We start from the raw sequence: 23,005 nt of genomic DNA on the forward strand, positions 1-23,005 counted from the left end.
ACTTTAAAAACTCATCATTTCTTACTCATCATTTGAAAACAGTTTCTCGTCAGACAAAAAGGTACCGGAACTGGGATCCGGTGTGAGAGTGCTAGAGCAGAGCTGTTGTAAATTTGTCCCAGTGAGTGGGCTGTCTTACCTGGGGGTAGCCCTGGCTGGAGAGCTGAGGCACCTCAAAGGAGGAGAGATGGAGGCTGGGGAAGGTGATGGTGGTTACTGTGATCCCAGCCGCACGGGGCGTCCTCACCAGCATGGTGCTCCTGGAACAGCAATCACAGACACAGTAACTAGAAACAACTGCTAATACACCAGAGCTGTACTTCATCCTATCTGTACATAATGAACACCTCCTTAGCTTAGGACAGGTGTGGGCGTTTTTATCAGTTCCCGGTATTGAGTACAGTGGCTGAAAAGTATTTTTCTCTTGAGTGGTCTAGGTCCCTGTAAAATAATATTGCATGGAGGAAATGCATATTGTGGCATATCGTAATGGAATACAGTCAGTTCTCTAAAGGCCCTCATTTCATCCACCACCCCCAATCCCAATGTAATATATGGTAAATCACTATAAGCCTGGTCCTTGCTGCACATTTTTATAATAGGGTTCAGCGATACAGTGCTCCCCCTTTATGAGATGGCCCATTCTTCTGTAGAACCAGTCATAATGCAGCATGGTTGTGGCTGCCATTGGTCCCATAATGCCATTCCACCAGCACTTTCATTCTCATAACAAGGCAGAACACAGAGTGTTGTAACTATGGCCCCTGACTACAGCGTTATAAAGGGGGGATGTGGCAATGTGCCCCGTCCCTGTGTGCATTTGTGTGTTGCATGCGTGTGTTAATGTTGGTGTATAGTCATTGGTACACGGGATATAAACGGGTCTGTGTTTCACGTGTATTTAAAAAGTGTATATTTGTATTTAGGCACGGGATTGCACATCACGCACGTGCATTTAAAATATAATATGTGAACACGGGGTTTCACGTAATGAATTCACGTGCTGGGATTCAAGTGAATAATTAATTAGTAATTGAATCCCAGCACAAACAGTATAAATAGATGCACGTTTAGTCACTCGTGGTTAGGTGTTCGGTGAGTGGAGAACGAGTGTGGAGAAGGAGGTAAAAAGAATAATAATAATAATAATAATAATAATAATAATAATAATAAGGAAAGAACTGTCTCACTCACCGTGTTTCGTTTGTCTGTCTGTCTGTTTACTGTCTAGTCCGTTTTGTTTGTCTTTTTATTTTGGCGTGTAGTGCCGTGTCCTGTGTTTTGTTGTTGCAAACCTTTTATTTGTTAATAAACGCTGAGTGCAGCCATTGCACTCAGCTCATCACAACCACTATCTCTGTGTGTCACTTCCTGATTCTGGTCTGACGCCACCCACTCCGGCCGTCTTTGTGACACGTGGTGTCCTGCGTGGGATCGACAGCGACTCCAGGACTCAGGCCAGAGCAGGAACCGCAGTTTTGGATTTAAAAAAATAAAAAAATAAAAAAAATGGCAGAAGACGCCATCAAAGTGCGGGACTGGATGCTGGAAAATGCTGGGCTGGAGGCCCAGTCTATACCAGTAGTCGTCCAGTTCCTGCAGTTTATGGATAGGGAACGATGGGAGGCTTATGCAAGGGAACAGACTGTAAGCACCTGGGAGGAAGGTGTGGGTTTGGTCCTCAGCTACCTGGAGGCAATTATAAGTGGAACAGCAGCCCAGGTAGCAGTCCCACCAGCAGAGGAAGAATGCCTGCTGGTTTTGCCTCCACAGCCCAAGCGGGAGGAGCCCGAACGTCCTACGCCTGAGTGGGAGGAGCCCGAACGTCCTACGCCTGAGTGGGAGGAGCCCGAACGTCCTACGCCTGAGTGGGGGGAGCCCGAACGTCCACAGCCCAAAAGGGAGGAGTCGGTGCGTCCACAGCCCAACAGGGAGGAGTCGGTGCGTCCACAGCCCAACAGGGAGGAGTCGGTGCGTCCACAGCCCAACAGGGAGGAGTCGGTGCGTCCACAGCCCGAAGAGAGGGAAGTCGGGGCTTCCACAGCCCTAGGACCCAAGCTGCCAGCAGAGGGAGAATCCCTGCTGGTTCCACCTCCACCGCAGTGGGAGGACTGCTTGCCCCTCCCACCTCCACCAGTAGAGGGTGAATACCTGCTGGTCCCACCTCCACCAGCAGAGGGTGAATGCCTGCTGGTTCCACCTCCACCGCAGTGGGAGGACTGCTTGCCCCTCCCACCTCCACCAGCAGAGGGTGAATACCTGCTGGTTCCACCTCCACCAGGAGCAGAGGAGCTGGAGCTGCCTCTGCCTCCACCACCGCCAGGAGCAGAGGAGCTGGAGCTGCCTCTGCCTCCACCACCTCCAGGAGCAGAGGAGCAGGAGCTGCCTCTGCCTCCGCCACCACCACCGCCAGGAGCAGAGGAGCAGGAGCTGCCTCTGCCTCTGCCACCACCACCGGAAGGAGCAGAGGAGCAGGAGCTGCCTCTGCCACTTCCAGGAGCAGAGGAGCAGGAGCTGCCTCTGCCTCCACCACCGCCAGAAGCAGAACAGCAGGAGCTGTCTCTGCTTCCCGTACTTCCACCACGGGGAGTACGGTGGCCGGAGCCCCAGAAAGGGGAGCTGTCGGCCACAAAGAAGGGGGAGGAGGTCTGGAGACCACCAACCCCAGCAGCAGTTTCGCTGCCAGAGATCGTGGGGGAGGTCCGGAGACCTGCTCCCACTGCAGCTTCTTCGCTGCCGGCAGTACTGTGGTCGGAGCCCCACCAAGGGGAGCTACCGGCTACGAAGGAAGGGGGTGAGGCCAGGAGACCAGCATCCCCTGCAGCAAGTTCGCTGCAAGCATGGACCAGCAGGCTGTCAGCCGTGCCACTACCGGCAGGGGTGCTGACAGCATTGCCAGCCAAGGGCCCACTGAAGCCTCCCTTCCCAGCCCGAGACTTTGTCCTGGACTGCTGGATTTTTAAGGGGGGAGGTGGCCGTTGAGGCCATGTGTGCTGCGCACAAGGGGGGGTATATGTGGCAATGTGCCCCGTCCCTGTGTGCATTTGTGTGTTGCGTGCGTGTGTTAATGTTGGTGTATAGTCATTGGTACACGGGATATAAACGGGTCTGTGTTTCACGTGTATTTAAAAAGTGTATATTTGTATTTAGGCACGGGATTGCACATCACGCATGTGCATTTAAAATATAATATGTGAACACGGGGTTTCACGTAATGAATTCACGTGCTGGGATTCAAGTGAATAATTAATTAGTAATTGAATCCCAGCACAAACAGTATAAATAGATGCACGTTTAGTCACTCGTGGTTAGGTGTTCGGTGAGTGGAGAACGAGTGTGGAGAAGGAGGTAAAAAGAATAATAATAATAATAATAATAATAATAATAATAATAATAATAATAAGGAAAGAACTGTCTCACTCACCGTGTTTCGTTTGTCTGTCTGTCTGTTTACTGTCTAGTCCGTTTTGTTTGTCTTTTTATTTTGGCGTGTAGTGCCGTGTCCTGTGTTTTGTTGTTGCAAACCTTTTATTTGTTAATAAACGCTGAGTGCAGCCATTGCACTCAGCTCATCACAACCACTATCTCTGTGTGTCACTTCCTGATTCTGGTCTGACGCCACCCACTCCGGCCGTCTTTGTGACAGGGGAGCACTGCATTAGTATGTCATTCACTTTCATAAAAAAGTGGTTCAAGAAAACAACAATTATACCAGTTGTATTTGCAAGGGTTTGCAATAGTACTTGCAGGAATACTTCCAAGTGCTCTGTAGCAACAGCACTGCTATTATTAGACATGCTGGGAATATCATAACCCCACACAGGAGCAATAGAAAATCGGACAAACAAATTACTAGCGGACCTTCATGTGTCAATCAGCAGGAGACAGCCAGCGGCAGTCTTCTTGTTGCATGTGATCAGAGCCCTTCACTCTCAGCCTCGGGAAGAGATAACCTCTGGTATTATCTGGTCATTGTGATTATACGCCAATGAAAACACTGAAGATATTTTTGGTTAAATATGTTTGTTCCCACCCCATCTCCACTCTGTATCTTGCACTAGCCCAAGATGACTAAAGATCAATGGATGTCCTCCATTTAAGTCATCATCTAGCATACTAAAACAGCCAAGCAACTGAAAACATGATGCTCTGCTTGACTAGTGGAAGGAGCTGTGACGTGGTGAGGCAAACTGGCAATTTTCCCTCCCTTGCCTGTGGGAGCACAAATGCCAATGCATCACTCCCTGTGGGCCCCCCAACCAAAACTGGCAACTCAGCGCAACCAGGATTCGAACCAGCAAGCTCCACACCACTTCTGACCGTCCCTTGCCTCTTGCCTTTGGTGACTGGTAAGATATGCAATCAGGTCACCCGTTTAATCCTTGTCACCTTGACTTAATGTAGGGAACCCAGCTGATGTTCAGTTTTGTCCAAACTCACCACACGACATTGATATACCGTGCACTGAGCCATCTCTCTCACCCTCGATAAAAGCTTTGAAAAGTTATTTTTAGCTTTTAATTAAAAGCCAGTTGACAAATTAAAAGGGTAACCTTCCATTATCCTTTTTAATTGATGTCAGGGACCTAGCGTGTATAAATCTCACACAGTGCTCACTTGTGCATTGCTAACACTGACAGCCAGGGCGCACATCTTTAGGATATACCACTCAGATGCTGTCAGATTAATAGTGCCAAAGAATAGTTACGTTTTCAGAAGAACCATTTACCATTTATCATTTTCCACATCTATCCCTTTTTGATAGGCCAGATACAGTGCAGGAAATAACCACCATAGCACTGTCAACTGATTATGCACAAGTCTGCAAAGAGATGTGAACTGTCAAAGACTGTCTCTCATATATTTCAGGGAATATATGAGAGATTTGTTTTAATGACTAATGATGTTACAGCAATCCATCACAAAGGCCTTTGAAGCAGTTGTTAACATACATATTCCAAACTGAAGTATAAAATATAGACCAGTGATGATAGTGCTAGTGCTAATAATAGGTAAGAACATGGAGTGTATAATCTTTATTGCAGAAAATGTGTTTTTTATATTTGAATCTAGAAATATACCTGTATAAACTACATATACAAAAATATAAAAAATGACCCTGGAATGAATTTTTAAATAACAGTTTCTTTATAAAAGTCCCAAATAACAATAACTAAGATAACTGTGTGCAGCTATTTAATGCTACCACTGCATGAAATGCCCAACACCAACCGTCATCTTTAGTTGTTTGTTTTGTTATTTGGTAATAAGTCACTGGAAGGAGAACAACGTCAAAATTCAAATGTAATCCTTGGGTAACTGTCTGAATGCTTTTTGGTGGTGCCACAATAACAAACATAGACTTACAAAGCGCTTTTTGTGTGAGACACTGAGATACACTGAGATACAGGCCTTGGCAGTTGCAAAGGCCAAACTGTAAATACGTCTTCAAGTTAGTTTTGAAGGATTGAACAGAAATCCCAGACCGAGTCCCCAATATCTTTTGGGACTGAGTTCCAGAGCTTAGGTGCACAGTTTGAGAAGGTACGCACTCCCTGGATAGTCTAATTCTGTGGTGCACTGATAATCCAAGACCTTTTGACCGCAGGCCACGACAGGGACATATGGAATGAGCATCTCTGCAATATAAGCAGGAGCAAGACCATGAAGGGCCTTGTAGGTCAGGAATAAAACCTTAAAAACAACCCTGCATCACACCGGATACCAATGAAGTGATTTCAGGGTGGGGTAATGTGCTGTCCAGCCCTGTGTTAAAATACAAGCTGCAGAGTTCTGAACAAGACAAAAGTATGAAACAATCTGTCAGTATTAGTCAAGGTCAAGCAGGATCCAAGTTTGGCTATATCTCTGAGATAATTTTCAATATAATTTGTTGTACTCCAAAAGCACTTACTTGTATGACTCATAATCAGGCACAATTCGAGCCACTGATAACAGAGGACCAACCGGTTCCAGCAATGGCTTTTCCAGAGCCTGCAGCAGCACCTGAAACCGCAACAGAACTTTGGTTAACAGCAGGAAAATGAACCTCATTCAACCCACCAAACCTGGCACTCCAAGCAGCGGGAAATAGGGCAGCATCACATGCATTAAAACTAATCTGCTATTCAATACCTCCCAGCATTAAGGAGATCAATACAAATAATTCACTGTTAAACAGGAAAAAAATGTAAGTGGGGTGATTTCATTAGCCATTATCGCATAGAGGGGGTAACCTGAAGCAGTGAAGGGAAAGGGACAGGGGGAATGAAAACAAATTAGATTTTTTGGGGGGAGGAAGTGGACACAAAGAGGAAGAGACTGGTTTTTAACAAGCGGTAATGAAAATCATTGATCTGTATGGGATTGGATTAAGGCATAGGAAACCTGGGTAGAGTCATTTTTATTGGGCTATTTGTTACAACCAAACCAGTTCTGACATTACAGATGTCTGTTGTGGAACTCAAAATATAGTCCTGGTAGTGCACTGATCATATTTAGACATTCATAAAATGTCTTACTTACTCTACATATACAGTTTCCAATCTTCTGTTTTTATTTCCTATGTAGGGTGGAAATCAGTTGCAAGACTGATAAATGTGACTGATATAAACCAGTGACAATAACCAAAGTGACCAAAATTATCAGGTGCGAATCCCCCTTGACTCAAATTATCTTCTGGCTGATACAATTCAATGTGTTGGCAGTAGGTGGAGGGTGACATTAACAGGAGTGATATTACCCTTATAAATGTTTCCCATAGTAAAAGCAAAGCAAAGTGTAATACATCATAGTAAAAGCATGGTAAAGCACAGGTAAGCATTGTAAAGAATAACAAGATATGGTAAAGAATAATAAACATGGCAAACCAGGGTAAACCAGGGTGTCTCAAAATCCCATTTGTATAAAAAGCTTGGGTTTTCGGACTATAACCAAACGCAATCAGAAACATCTACAGGAGGCTAGGAGTGCACGATATAAATGGAAACCGGTGCAAAATCGGGGCAGTCATTGTGTTCACTGTGTAGACAGACAGGATCAGCACATACAAATCCCCACTTTTAACACGAGGTTACCCTGGAAAGCAAAGGATTCACGAACAGTGTTATCACAGCTGAGGTGACAGCTTCAATAGTGACAAACCGATAGTTAGAAAGTATGTGGCTACAGATAATTACATTTGTTCTCCCTCACTTTTGCCTTTAGTGTGTTCTTAATCTTAATTTTATTTGCAGAACGTCCTAAAAATAGCTGCTAGCTAGTAGCGTACTGACATACTGCTGAGGTGAGCTACACAGGCAGCAGCTACAACCTGTAATCTCTTCCTGTCACGGGCAATTAATTCATTTATTGTGACAAGAGTTTATGAATGCAAAGAGTGACAGCTGCACAGAAAAGAAAATATGATATTATAGATTCATTTTACTGCCAGGCCTGCAGTATTTAAAATCTTATTAGTTACTTATACATATTATTATAAATGTTGGAGCATGAAATGTAATTCCTAAAAGACCAAGTAAAGGTGCCCAATGAGATTTACAGAAGTAATTTACTACTGTATTTTCAATTTCCCTGTACTAAATGTATTTCCTTAAAGTAACTGTAGCTTACAAAATGGTTCCATAATGTTTCTCTGCCATGCACATCCATTCCTTATATAGGTCGCAAATATGCAGTTTTGAAAGTTTTTCATTTGCAAACATGATATCTGGTACTACACTAGGGTAAAGAAATCTCTGTTTGCATGCCATGCTTTCAGACTGTCTTGCACTTCCTGGGTCATTTCACCTGCTTCCCCTCCTGACTTACTTGCTTTCAGCCAGTAAGATGATTAGACCCAGAGGACACTGCTGGGTGAAATGTCCAAGGAAGCAAAGCAGTAACAGACTTCCTGGGAGACCAGGCAAACAAAACTGAGACCTTTCTTTAACCTAGTGTCGTACTTCAACTGCAATTTATAAATGAAGTGGTTATAATAAACCAATTGAATCCTGGCCTTGTTAAGCTGAAAACGAAACTCTGACAGTGTTTCACTCTGGTGGATCCTATCAGACTAACACCTCAATGTCTTGTAAAGCTGCACAAAAATGGCATCATTCGTTCTCATGATGTAGTGAACTTCATTATGTTGCTTTGTTTATTGTTGTTGAAAACTGCATTTCAAAAATGATCCTGAATATACTAAAATCGGAAGTTAATTACATTTTCGGGGTAAGTTTACTTCAACAATATGACTTAACTAAGCAAAGCAGAATAATACAACTACAATTCAAAGTTTAAATGAGCAAAAACACCATGCAGTGAACATTACAATACCACTATATTAGCCGGAAGCAACCTTGGCATTAGCAATAACAGACCAAAGTGTTACTGCTCTTATAAAATGCTGCTTTATTATTTTGATTGGGAGTTTACTGTTTGAATGAGATCCGAACCATTAGTTGTACTCTTTTTCCACCCATTTTATAAATTCTCTTTACACTTCATTCAAGATGTAGGTCATAAAGCATCTCTGTGTATTCCTCTGATTGAAGCCCTCACGCTTGGCCACCCCTACCTTGTACATCATACCTCAAATCCAGTGAAGGAGAATCCGGGCTGCCGAGGGATGGCACTGCCTTTCCGCACCACCGTGGCGTACAGCCGCACCCCCGCGGGCACTCTCTTATGGGCCTGAAACGCAACAGGGACGTCATGCTGATTTAGGTCAACCATTGAGATAATGTTGGCAAAGGTAAGCTGTATATATTTGATTAGTGCCTACATAACTTTACTGTGTGATTTTAACTGATGTATTCAAATAAATAACTAGCAGTATGTTGAGCAACATTATGGGAAAAAAACAAGGACACCATACAAATACTCATCAGCAAGATATCATACTACACATCCATCTGCAATTTATATGATCAGGAAAATCCTTGTTAAATAAAGTACCAGTTGTTCATGTATTGAGTCCCATCCTCACAGTCACAGGATTGGGTTCTGTACATGTAGTAAATAGTAGTAAATGGTTACAGTCTAACTACGTGTACAGTACCAGTAGGTTATTCATTGTATTTTGAAGTTTATCCAACATTTATAACTGCAAAACAATTCATTTCTTGTGATCTATAATTGTTTGGGGCATGTTCTGGCCCTATACAGTAGTTGAACATAAAGGTAAGTGAATTAGAAAGTAAAATGAAATTATGATGGATTTTTTTGTGCTGAATATCGCATAACTTTGAAGACTGTTTGTCGTTTGTTATTGAATTTAGTTTCTTTAATTATTTATGACTATTGAATAAGTCTTTCTGGCTCAAATGTATGTATACGCTTTTCATATTAAGGTACCTGTCAGCAAAAGCTCATTCCATTATAACCAGTGAAATATCAAGAAAACAAATTCTTAAGAATAAAAAATATACATCTCATGGAACTGATGCTAAACACATTCCAGTGCTTATTTAATTAATCAAAGGCACAAAAGACAAAAGAGTTAGCTTAATAAACATATTGTTATATTGTAAATACCAAAATGTGTTTGTAATCTGTTGTGTTACGTTTCATTCTGTTGATGTGCAATGCAGTGAGCACACAAAAATATCTTCTGCACATTCATGTTCATATTAAGAAGATCTATAAACAAATTGGTTTTTTGTTTTAATTTTGGGGTCACACAATTATATCACAACTGTAAATAGATGGTCCCATTTTCTAGTATGTGTTCAAGTTATTGTACAATTACATCACCAATTGTTTGATTAAAACCTAAACTGGACATCAATCACAGGGACAGAAACAATCATCACTGGCTGCTATACTATCTCCGGCACAGGCCTTCATTACAGCCCTAACCAGGAGGAACAATGAGCGGTGGTTATGGCTGACCACTCTCCAGAGTGCCCTCTATAAAAATAACAAGAAGCAAATCAATATTTACTGGGGGCATAAACAACGAGGATTGAGGAGAGCAGCACACAGCTTTATAATCCCATGGCACATCCATCAAAACATGCAGCAGGGAGTGTGCAAGCTACTACGGCTTTGAAGAAGAGCCTGCTTTGAGAATCTGTCATGCACCCTGTGCTCTTATTGAGGTGCCTTTATGCTTTCTTTCACCTGGATGTGCTTCATCATGCTTAGTTTCCTAGTGCCGGTATTCAAATGTACACTATGTCAAAAACAAATGAACTATTTAAAGATGAATTCCATTATAAATTACTTATTTTCAAATAAAAACAGGAAAACTCTTTTACATAATACAGTACAGTTAAATAATGTATTACTTGAGTGTATAAGGTTTTTTCCCCCAAAACTTTATTCCCATTTTTGAAATTATTTATGGTAAATAAAAGCTACATTATAAAAATAACTACCATTCAATAAGTAATGGGAAAGGCATTTTGAAGCTTGTGTGAATTGTATAAGAAACTCATTTGAGGCAGATAATGTCCCTGAAAAATTACTGTCCACAGCTCCAAATAATTGAGACATTCAGATATTCTGGTATTGATTATATATTTGCTACTGGAAATTAATATGTCAGTATGTTTCTTTGTACACATTCCATATCTACAGTACACATAGCATTATGGACTATGTATTATTAATTATGGGCCATTAAAGCTGTTAAGAACAGTATTGACTACCAGTTAGTTCTGAACCCAAGCCACTTTAAATCTTCGGAGGTGATGAGTTCTCCATAAAATGTCATGACAAAATGAGTAAGAACTGAAGGGTGGAAAGGCAGGCAGGCAGGCAGGCAACACAGAGGAATGTGTGGATACATCACCTTTCATGAAATCTATCACCAGATAAAGAAGGTGAAAAGAAACGGTTAAACCTGTTCAGCACCAGAGCCCTCATGTTCACAAGCACTGGGAAAGCAGCATGAAGGAGGGTCCAGGAGACAATGAATAATTCATCCCCAGCAGTCTTTAACTGCAGGCTGGGTCTCGTTCAGCCTTGGTAGAGCAGTCTGAAGAAGAACCCTGAAGCACAGGAACAACGGGAGTGCAGCAATGAGGAAGCAGAACACGGGGGGGGGGGGGATGCGCTGACTGGTGTTTATACAGTCAGTGTTGCTTCATACCTGTAGATCCCCCTGGAATGCTAACATTTAGAACCTTCTGCTATTGTGCACCATTCCAATATTGCCTAAGAAACACAGAATCCACCTAGGCAGTCCCATGAAAAAAATATAATGAGGTTGTCTCTTGCAAACGTACAACGTGTATATACATATTTATAGGGTAAAGTATTAGTACTCCCTGTGGATTCAAATACTTATTTGTTCATTTGAAGCCAGTTACTGTATATCAATATTATGCAACTGTGGGAACAGAAAGTGCAAAATACTGTTCAAGTAACAAAGGCAGACATTTTCTCAAATCAAATTCTGAAAGCAGCAACAGAGATGATCTGGGAAATTAGTGAAACTACAACAACTTCCTTAAGCTTTGTTAATCTAGCACTGACGACGAGAGAAAGAACCCTAATGTAAGCACTTTGCTGTAGTAGTCAAGACTACATGGAGATACTGCCTGCTCTTTGCCATTGCCCTGCTTGATTTCAGGTAAACATGCTCAACACGAGCGTCTCAGACTTCATTAAAAGATGACAGCTGATAAAACTGTTAGGAACGCCCACGAACATTGAGGGAATTGACACTAAATAACCAATGTGGTCAAAGGTAGTGTACAGTAAGACCATGAGTTACAGTACACAACTCTTCTTTTGCACGCAAATCATAGGTGGTTTATACTGTATATCACCCACCACAAGGAAACACCTCTGCCTCTGTAAGCTGCCCAGAGCTGCATTGTCCTCCGACGCTGTAGCTCTGGGTTGGCTGCATGGCGGGCCTGCAGAGTGAAAAGAAGCAGTCGGCTGACGGCACACATTTCGGAGGACAGCATGAGTTCATCTTCGCCACTCCTGAGTCAGCGCAGGGGTGGTAGCAGTGAGCTGAGCCTAAAATACAACTGGATATTTCAAATTGGGAGAAAAACAGTGTAAAGCCAATCAGCGACTACTAAATTAAAAAATAAAAAAAATAAAAAAAAAAATGGCTTGCCTCAAAGCAGTGTTTTTATTCTTGTGAAATGTTTCAAGAAAATGAACAGAGCCCCGGGATCAGACTTAATCAGTTTCTTATTTGTCCTGATCGTAGCTGTCAAAACAAATATTGCAGGCTACATTTCCCCTGCCAGTCTGCTGTGTGCGTGACCATTGCCTCCCCTGCGGAAACAAGGACAGCTCAGAATATGCACAGTACCCATAACTGGGTAACTATGGCTTCACTGCAGGGTAAGTAAAAATACAAGACTATGTTTAACTGCAGTGCTTACCAGACTATTAATAATCCAGATTTTGTTGTCCGTGTCATACAGACCAGCTGCTAAGAGTATACAATCTTATACACCTCACCTGTGGGGGAAAAAGCTTCAACATAGATTAGTGTCAGGGGGAGTGGAAGTCCAGCAACTAACTGTTTACTATGTGTGTTACTGCAACTCTGTTTACACATGTTTGTATGAAAGCATTTGAACCATTATGACTTCTGAATACTTAGTTGGTGATCTGAACTGTTGTATACAGCTTCATGGCGAGGGAACAAAAACATTTTTATAGTAAAAATCTGTAGCTGTAAACGATTTACAAACCCTGTGAACTGAGGACCTGTAAACAGCGGTTTAAACATGAAAATGAACAGTTTTATTATTATTACTATTTAGAAACTATTCTGTTTTAGGTATAACTAGGAAATGATTTTGTATTCTGTAAAAAACAAAAAAATTCTATCGTGTCCTGAGGTGGGATCAGCAGAACACTGGTTCTTGTCAGGGTGTCTCAAAGTTTGCACGGCGCCTACAATTTCTATACGTCACACAATATAGGGGAATGAAACAGAAACATCTTTTCCCTGAAACACCCCACAAACAGAATGATTTGAGAGTGCCCATTGGTGGGATTTGTGTTAGGTAAACACTCTTCTAGTTAAAATATGGTTTTCTTTAAAGCTTAATATTGTGATGAATCTGATGTTATGTTTACTATGCAAGCCTGTTGATCACATGTTACTGCAGCTCAATACAACTTTCCTGAAGCTCATTACCTACCGTACCTAAACACACTTCTAAATTGATTAGAATGTTTTAAACACTCGTAGACATAAGAAAAATAGACATTGTTCCTGTTAAAAAACTCCAACAATCTTTTTTATTTATTTTTTATATTTTCATTTTAATAAACTCAGATTACATAGCCATGGGTCAGTACCCATGCTGTAGGATACTAATATAAACCCAATATCAATACTTTATGAAGAAAGTATGAGCATGTACACGCTTATGCAAACACCACTTAAATAACATCATTTGGCACTTGGCCTTGCAGTATACTCAATGAATGCTACTTTTACCTAAGGGATAGCAAAAAGCATTGGTTATGCATGACTTGCCCTCCACATTGAAAATGCTCTTTGATTAATTCAGCCTGTGGCTACATATACTTTCCACTTCTGCAGCCCCAACAGAGTTGTAGCTCCTCAGTCTCCCGCTGTGCTCAAGCGTAGGGATAATGTGCTTTACTAAATCACAGACAGGTTTAGTAAACTACAATTTGAGATTGTGTCTTTCTTCATAAAGACTTAGGAAAAAGCACTATCGAGTGGTACTGGGTATCACATACTGTACAACGTCATTTACAAAAGACTGCGTAGATAATGGTGATATATATAGACCCTTGTTTTTTTTCTCCCCAATTAAGAATGTCCAGTCATGTTTTAATTCCCCACAACAGCTGATGCTGTTGTCTCACTTCCAAACCAATAGCATTGCCTGGTCTGTCCCCAGGCAGTCTCTGAGTAGCCAACAGCATCACCAAGAAATGCTGTATCTGTGCTGGCTACTACAGAACAACATTTAAATATCCACCAATTTTAGTTTGAATTATGCATTGGGCTTCTGTTATTCAGCATATATTTATTCCCCTTTCTTTCTTTATTTTTAGACCTGTTCAGGCTCTTTGTAGATGGCCCAAATACTGTGTTTATCTGGGCTTTAAAAATAAGATTCAAATTGAACAAAAGGAAGGAAGGAAGGAAGGAAGGAAGGAAGGAAGTGTGAACATTTTAAATCTAGCTAGAGATACAGATTGGACAAATGTATGGACAGACAGACACATCAGATAATGTCAACACCAAGTTTCATAACAACTGGATGCACGGTTTTCCAGATATATGAAATAATATAAAGTGTGACATACACACAGAAGGATCTCCAGTACAATGTAAAGGGGTCATGAAACAGTACTGACCTGCACAAGCTCCATGTGATAATGGTGGAAGGGCTGCAGGTAGTGGATTGGGAACCGGTAACTGGCCAGTAGCTCTTTGGTTCGGCTGTCTGCTACATTCAGGATCACCACTGGAGGGTTTAGGGAAAAAATAAGGAAAGACATGTGGTGGGCACCCCCATTTTAACTCATTAAATGCATCAACTGAGTGAGTCTGGGGTGGCTCCAAGAATTTTGCAGCATCATTAATATTGTAAATAAATAAAATATAAAAGGAACATTTGTCTAATACCACTTGAATCCTCTTGAATGTAAACTCATAGCCCCCTAATGTTTCTCACAGTTGATGTACAATGGAGAAGGTTACACTGCAGATCTGTAACTGCGAACATAACCGCAGTTTTCATTTGATAATTTTACCATGCATTGGGCTGGCTTCTGCTACAGTACATATAAGCCATCTGGAATTCCCTAGGATAAAGCTACAGCCTATATCAGGCCAGCAACACTTCCCTCACATCTTTCTAGCTGATTAATTATATGGCTGGATTTGACAATTAACTGTGGATTTGTCAAAGAAGCTCCCCTTCAAAACAACGGTTTGTTTCACATTTTGCAATACACTTTACAAAATAACCTTGCTAGCAAGTAAACTAAAAAAATGGCACCTGCTGACACAATTTTGACTAGTAAAGCGGAGCGCCTTCAGGTGAAGAGGTGACTCAATACGGAAGTGAGTGGAACAATACTATAATGTGAATAGGGTGGCGCAGAGGGTTAATGTGATGGCCTTTCACCTCTGGAGTTTGCATACAGCTTATGTCATGGAAGGAGTTTAGTGGTCTTGACTTACTGTAGCTACCAAAGAAAATAGTCCCTCCAGCACAGAATATAAAAATCAAATACTGTACACACACATTTACCATAATGTGTGCGTTTTTTATAATGAAAACTGTGAGATCTATGAATTGGTGGCAATACATATTAGGTAAGTTCTACTGGAATGATTTTAAATGTTTCAAGGAGTAGAATCCCACCATGGCATGCCTGTCTATCCTAGACTTCTCTGTCCTCCAATAAGGTCACTTTCCCAACCCTGTAAATAAAGGCGCTCAGAACGAGTTTACGTCACCAAACCAAACAAAGACATAATCAGCTCTCTTCAAAATGCTGTTTTGAATCTCCAGCCCCCCATCAGCATGCTGATCACATCCAAGCAATCATTCCGCCTGTTCTTTGGGAGATGCTATTAAGCCCCATGTGTAATTATTTTGTCACTTAACAGCCTGAAATCACGCTGCTAAAATAATCAGCTCCACGCACTGCAATTATTATCAATAGAAAGGATTTTCAGGGCAGCAGACTCGTGGAGCAGGGAAAGCAATTTCAGAGAGATCGCTTGCTCTTCTTTTTGTTGCAGAGAAGAAGAAGAAAAGAGAAGATGCTTTCTGTTATTATTCATTATTCTACGCGACAGAGAACAAAGCTGGCTCAGTCACCACCGTTTAAAATGACCTTGGTTTAACCACTTGTTTCCTTTTAGTCCCAACCCTACAAAAAACATGTTGATGTAATTAGTCTTTCCTTTATTATTATTATTAACCTCAATAATCATCTCAGCCAATCAGGTTCTGAGTAGAGAGGTCATTATCAAACTGGTAGATGCCCTCTAAAAGCAGAATCTTTTAACTGGCTTTAAAACGATGACATACATTTCAAGTAGCTTAAGCAACCCCGTTCAAAATATTACAAACATATTTAAAAAACATCTTCATACACAAAAGCGTGTGTGTGCTTTACAATATCATTAATATCTTTAGCAGTGGTCATTATCTGTAAATAACTAACCTTGTCTTTCGTTAAATGAAACTGTCACTGCAGTCAATTATCTAGCTGCTGAGACTTTGTTGTTGTTGTTACCAATTCTATTATTGTTTTTCTAAAGTTATAGTTTAGTTTTAGATTAGTTGTTAAAGGCTTCCAATGTATTTGCAGTCAGGAAAGATAACGCTCTCTGTGCGCCTCCACCTTTTCTTATCTGTGTGTAAAACATACGAGGAGGAATCTCACAGGGAATGATAATGTAATGTTACAGTTGGGCAACCTTGCAGGAAATAATATCTATTGGTGCCCACCCAGTAGAAAGTATAGAAACAGGGGTCAGTAATAATCTGGATAACAAATCACATCTTCACCATATACAATCTGTTTCATTGGTATCACTAGGATTTTAATGCATTACTACAGAAAAGCACCTTATCATTTTGGGACTTTTAGGTGTACAGTTCTTAACGTATTAATGTATGTTTTAACTTTCTGAATGTATTGTGTCTTTTTATCGTACTAGTCCTGCAAGCGCCTACTTCCATAAGTTATATTCTTTTTTTTTTTTTTTATTTATATTGGTAACTAAAATGTATGCATGGCTGTAAATGAACTACAGTGATTACATTGGGAAGCAACTGCAGGAGCTTGTTAAAATAAAAAAAAATAAAAAAATGTGTTCTTCATAATCCCCAGGCATAACATAAGGTCAACATCATCTCTGACCAAATAGTTTATAACCATGAAGTAAAACACATCTGTAAAATGATCTGTATATATGAGGTTAAAATGATGTAATGTAACAGTGAAACAAATCTGGTTTACTGCAATAGAACTTAATTGAGAGAATCATAGAATACAGCTGTGTGCCAACTGTACAGAGACGAGACACTGTCCTGTGTGTGGTTTATATTATAGGCTGACACAGTAAAACAGGTCATTTTTATTGAACAACACCTCTAATGAGGCTTTAATGAGCGAATCATGGTGTACTCGCTGCCGACAACATGTTTGACTGAAGCCAGTGCCACTTTTGTGAGCACTAAATTTAACAGAAACTTGGCCTTCACATGGGAAATAAAAAAATAAAAAAAAGGTTCAAATTACAACCGCATCACAAAGTCTACTGTAATTGAAGATGCCTTTAGTTTGAACAAGACTGGGAGATTTAAGATGTTTTCATTTCTGGACCTATTAGAGTCTGTCACTCTATCCAGAGCCTCCCAAGCCAGGAGATGAGTCGATTGCCCTGTCCCAGGCTCAGATTATGTTTCAGATGATACACAATCAATACGCCAGCGACGATACGCTTCAGGAAAGAAGCATCTCTCAAGATCATTTCAATCGGTTTCAGATAAAATCCCAGCCCAGGCAATAGCCCTTCTTCTTGGATGACTGCTTCACAGCGTCAGCTCACAAATAACACCTTTTATCAAAGACATGCTGCCAGTTTTAACTTGGGGTGGTGTTGGTGGCTTTGTACAGTACATTGATTAAAGATGGAATAACCACGGCTTCAAAAGTACAGTACAGATAATTCATAAATACGGTGTATCTTCGGTAAAATCTGACATACTTTGTATTCATCACCGCTAGATGACTTTACCATGGCTTTATGCACAGGTTTGGGGGACATTTATTACTGCCATAGGTCTCAAATGATCAGTTTCAGCTCCTCAGTAAGTGGAGACTTTCTTTTTGTCCCCACCAATTGTAAGTGGCTGAAGACAACAAAACAATTCCCTAAATCATACCAGCTGTGCACGTTTGTTCACTGGTCTCAAATGTGCAGTTTTGAAAGAACCACATGTTAGAGAAAACATGTATTTTGATTTTTAAAACAATTCTAACACTTCAGAAGTCTTCTTGCTTTACTTTGAGAAAGTCTGTGACTGTTTCACTTTAAAGTCATTTGACCCCAGAAGTGGGGTCAAAGCATGCTACTGGCTGTAAAGTATCCAAGTCAATAGTGGAAGATGATGGTTGGTTAATGGACAGGAAAGCAGGCGTTGAAAGGTGAAATTACCAAGGAAGTGCATCACGGCCCTAAGCAAGGCTTGCAATCTGAGATTACCTTAACCTCATGTAGTAGAAATGAATTGTTTTTTAAAAAAAAACTAAAAATCTGATACCTTAAGTATATGGTGATTTTAAGTGCAAGGCAGCTAAGATTTATGGAATTATTGTGTGAGCTACAATTATTACACCTCATTACAGCAATGCTCAATTGGAACCGGAGATCGTCTGTGCTGTGCACCAAGAAATGTATGCTTCCAGCCCAGTGTTATAACATTGAATTAAAATCCACATTTATTTGTGCCGTGAGTGAAATATTATTAAAATATTACTGTGCATTACATATACAAGTCTTGTTCTAGGGGTACAAAATTCAACATACAGTATAATAAATACAAATCTAACTTTTGAGGTAAATATGCCTGTTAATGCATAAGGGCACACATCTTTTTTGGCAATACGTTTGGTGTAATGAACAGCCTGGATAAATCACCCTTGCCCCTCCTCTGGATCGAGTCCCACTCATGGTATCAGAGAGCTCACCTTCATCCTTGACGTCCTCTTGAGCCACCTCCACCGTCACCTTCTCCTCCCACGATGGGGAGTGCGTGGGCTGCATGGTGGCGTGGGTCACTCCCTGAGCACTCTGCTTCTGCTTCTCATCCGTGCCACTCTTGCTGCATGGATTCAAAAGCTTTATTCAGAAGGATTGTTCAAATTGTGTGGCGAGACGGCATCAAAGTGAAGTATGGGGGAAAACTATTGTGAACTGAAAAAATGCTTTTAGGAATATACAAATTAATGCAATAAACAGAGCATGGGCATGCATTGGATAAAGGTAACATGGATAGTTTGATGCTGCGTCTTATGGTGAATAATTAAATATATATATATATATACAGTGCCTTGCGAAAGTATTCGGCCCCCTTGAACTTTGCGACCTTTTGCCACATTTCAGGCTTCAAACATAAAGATATGAAACTGTAATTTTTTGTGAAGAATCAACAACAGATGGGACACAATCATGAAGTGGAACGAAATTTATTGGATATTTCAAACTTTTTTAACAAATAAAAAACTGAAAAATTGGGCGTGCAAAATTATTCAGCCCCTTTACTTTCAGTGCAGCAAACTCTCTCCAGAAGTTCAGTGAGGATCTCTGAATGATCCAATGTTGACCTAAATGACTAATGATGATAAATAGAATCCACCTGTGTGTAATCAAGTCTCCGTATAAATGCACCTGCACTGTGATAGTCTCAGAGGTCCGTTTAAAGCGCAGAGAGCATCATGAAGAACAAGGAACACACCAGGCAGGTCCGAGATACTGTTGTGGAGAAGTTTAAAGCCGGATTTGGATACAAAAAGATTTCCCAAGCTTTAAACATCCCAAGGAGCACTGTGCAAGCGATAATATTGAAATGGAAGGAGTATCAGACCACTGCAAATCTACCAAGACCTGGCCGTCCCTCTAAACTTTCAGCTCATACAAGGAGAAGACTGATCAGAGATGCAGCCAAGAGGCCCATGATCACTCTGGATGAACTGCAGAGATCTACAGCTGAGGTGGGAGACTCTGTCCATAGGACAACAATCAGTCGTATACTGCACAAATCTGGCCTTTATGGAAGAGTGGCAAGAAGAAAGCCATTTCTTAAAGATATCCATAAAAAGTGTCGTTTACAGTTTGCCACAAGCCACCTGGGAGACACACCAAACATGTGGAAGAAGGTGCTCTGGTCAGATGAAACCAAAATCGAACTTTTTGGCAACAATGCAAAACGTTATGTTTGGCGTAAAAGCAACACAGCTCATCACCCTGAACACACCATCCCCACTGTCAAACATGGTGGTGGCAGCATCATGGTTTGGGCCTGCTTTTCTTCAGCAGGGACAGGGAAGATGGTTAAAATTGATGGGAAGATGGATGGAGCCAAATACAGGACCATTCTGGAAGAAAACCTGATGGAGTCTGCAAAAGACCTGAGACTGGGACAGAGATTTGTCTTCCAACAAGACAATGATCCAAAACATAAAGCAAAATCTACAATGGAATGGTTCACAAATAAACATATCCAGGTGTTAGAATGGCCAAGTCAAAGTCCAGACCTGAATCCAATCGAGAATCTGTGGAAAGAACTGAAAACTGCTGTTCACAAATGCTCTCCATCCAACCTCACTGAGCTCGAGCTGTTTTGCAAGGAGGAATGGGCAAAAATTTCAGTCTCTCGATGTGCAAAACTGATAGTGGCATACCCCAAGCGACTTACAGCTGTAATCGCAGCAAAAGGTGGCGCTACAAAGTATTAACTTAAGGGGGCTGAATAATTTTGCACGCCCAATTTTTCAGTTTTTTATTTGTTAAAAAAGTTTGAAATATCCAATAAATTTCGTTCCACTTCATGATTGTGTCCCACTTGTTGTTGATTCTTCACAAAAAATTACAGTTTCATATCTTTATGTTTGAAGCCTGAAATGTGGCAAAAGGTCGCAAAGTTCAAGGGGGCCGAATACTTTCGCAAGGCACTGTATATATATATATATATATATATATATATATATATATATATATATATATATATATATATGATATATATGTATAATTTGAAATAGCATTTAATGAACAGTAGTTTACAAACATGGGCATGCATTTAAAAAATATATAATAATATCTTGCATCTCAAAGCGTGCATATGGGTAGGATAATAATGTAAAACATTTTAATTTAATGTTTTTTTCTCAGCTAAAAATGATTTAAATTCAGCCCATATTCAGTACATTTATGAAGCCATAACATTGTCTACTTTGTCTTAAATTGTTTTCTATTAGTTTTACTGTCCATCTGTAAGAGTGAGGTTATGCATGTGTAGTATTCCATACAGATATCAAATAAATAAATACAATATTGCATACATACATTTTATTGTTTTTACATACTTCAGGGTGAAGTGTTTTTATAATAGATTTTACATATTAAAAAAAAAAAAAATACATAACTAAAAACACCAGAACTTGGAGGTCTTGTATAGTCTCCTCCTTGTCATTTTTAATCTTTAAACAACATAATCTTTTAATATTTATCACATCTCATAATGCTAAATAACATAATGAAGAATTTGTTCCAAGGGTGCGCACATAAAGAAAAATATGCAAAGTAAGAATGACTTTAAAATTAGCTACATTTCACAAGTGGACCTGCATAGGGCTTGATACACATGGAAAAAAAAGGCGACAATAGCAAATATACCCTATGGTAGTTCCACAGTAAATATTTCATTTTTGGCTGTCAATTGTAGGCAAAATTCCCATATATAGACCTGTCTTTCATTGTGTAGGATAATAATGTAAAATGTTTTCTGCCTAAAACGAAGCAGCCAAATGTTGCACTTTTTAAACTAAACCTTTACATAAAAAGGGAATCCGTTTCGTAATCCCTGTTTAAATCACACGAATGCCTCCCCAATCCCTCTACTCAATTTATAAAACAAACACAGCCTTCTTTCTTCAGAAGCCTAAGCCTTCTTAACAGAGCCCGCTTGGAGCCATCCCTCCTTGCAAGCCCTTGGGAGACCCGGCACGCTTAATCTGCCTCGTTGAATGCGTGGGCTCTGTTGTAGGATCAGTGGGCTACAGAAGAGCCTATCCCCTCCCAAATGCTGTCACAGGAACAGTTTCAAGCAGGCCAGCTAATATAATGAGCGTCACTTCTGCTAATCAGCTGGAATCGATGTGGCGCACAGTCCTGTTTGCGGGAGCCCTTTCATTCCTACACTGGCAGATTCGGAAAATGAATTACAAGACTTGTTTACATCCGTCTGAAGTCAGCTGTGTCCTGTTTTGACCCAATTGCTTCAGGGTTTGTAAAATCGTACATTCAAAACATTTCCCTGTGCAGTGCTTCAGTGGTATACATTAAAGATCATCTTGGTATGAAACAGCAGGGTTATCTCAACTAATGCATTCATGTTGTTTAGCTTCATCTTGAAGCATTTTCTGTCTTCACATACAGCTCTTAGGTTCATGTCTATCCTTCAAGTACATCTGGTACACCAGTGTGTAGATATTAACCTATCCCCCTGTAACGCTCTGCCCGTCTTGGATGCTAGTGGAACATGTGTTCTACTGTATGTGGTATTTCCAAATGATATGTATACATTACATTTAGTGTGGCCAATTATTTTACCCCAGTTTTGGCCCCCAATTTAGAATGCTCCTCACTGCAGCAATGCCCCCAATAGCTCTGATCCCACCACCAAACACTACCAAGCCAAATGCCTCTTTACACCCAGGAGCTCTACACTGAGGGCCTGGCCAGTAGGGTCTGCTGGAGCGCGGTGAGGGATCCCCGGCTAAGATTAGCAACTTTGCACAGCCAGGACGTGAACCTTCACTCTGCTGACTGTATGACTCACCCTGCACACCATGCAGTCATGCCTTTACCAGTCGAGCCACTCTGGCACCTGTTACTGGTGTTGTTTTTCAGCTCTGTCCTAAAACAAACTGGAAAGACTGATTTCTGCCAGTCCACAGTCCACTGATTTCAAATCCCTTTCAATTCAGAGCAAATGGAAAAAAGGTACAGCGCATTCCAGCCTTTATCCTTTTAGTGATCGTCGTAACAAAGATATGTGATTGTATTTCTCATTCACAATTAACCCTTCAAATAAATAGGCATTCGCTCTCTATTCTGCACTGATTTTCTTTCCTCTTGTATTCAAACCATAACTGAACTGCCAATGTACCTTCTTGTGACAGTTAACTGCCAGACGAGAACACCCTCTAATCTAATGCTTACAGTATTTAACCCTTTAGCATACAAAGTGCTGTCAAGCCCATCGAATGAATAAGACTAAATAAGCTGTTACTAAACTGTCACAAATTC

General features: G+C 40.7%; 1 protein-coding gene across 3 annotated transcripts in view; it reads right to left on the minus strand.

Moving 5' to 3' along the window:
• ccdc33 (coiled-coil domain containing 33) overlaps positions 1-23,005 on the minus strand; it is a 112,669-nt gene that overhangs the window by 45,217 nt on the left and 44,447 nt on the right. For all 3 annotated transcript variants that reach the window (XR_009308035.1, XM_058994999.1, XM_058994998.1), the window contains exons 6-10: positions 18,667-18,800; positions 14,305-14,414; positions 8,572-8,673; positions 5,915-6,006; positions 140-260 (exon numbers count right to left, since the gene is read on the minus strand). Coding sequence is in view for 2 of the 3 variants with exons in the window: in XM_058994999.1 (XP_058850982.1) it covers positions 140-260; positions 5,915-6,006; positions 8,572-8,673; positions 14,305-14,414; positions 18,667-18,800 (559 nt within the window). In the remaining variant the exon portion in view is untranslated. The remainder of the gene's footprint in view (positions 1-139; positions 261-5,914; positions 6,007-8,571; positions 8,674-14,304; positions 14,415-18,666; positions 18,801-23,005) is intronic.

This window comes from Acipenser ruthenus, chromosome 21 (genome assembly GCF_902713425.1).
Source record: "Acipenser ruthenus chromosome 21, fAciRut3.2 maternal haplotype, whole genome shotgun sequence".
Taxonomy (NCBI): domain Eukaryota; kingdom Metazoa; phylum Chordata; class Actinopteri; order Acipenseriformes; family Acipenseridae; genus Acipenser; species Acipenser ruthenus.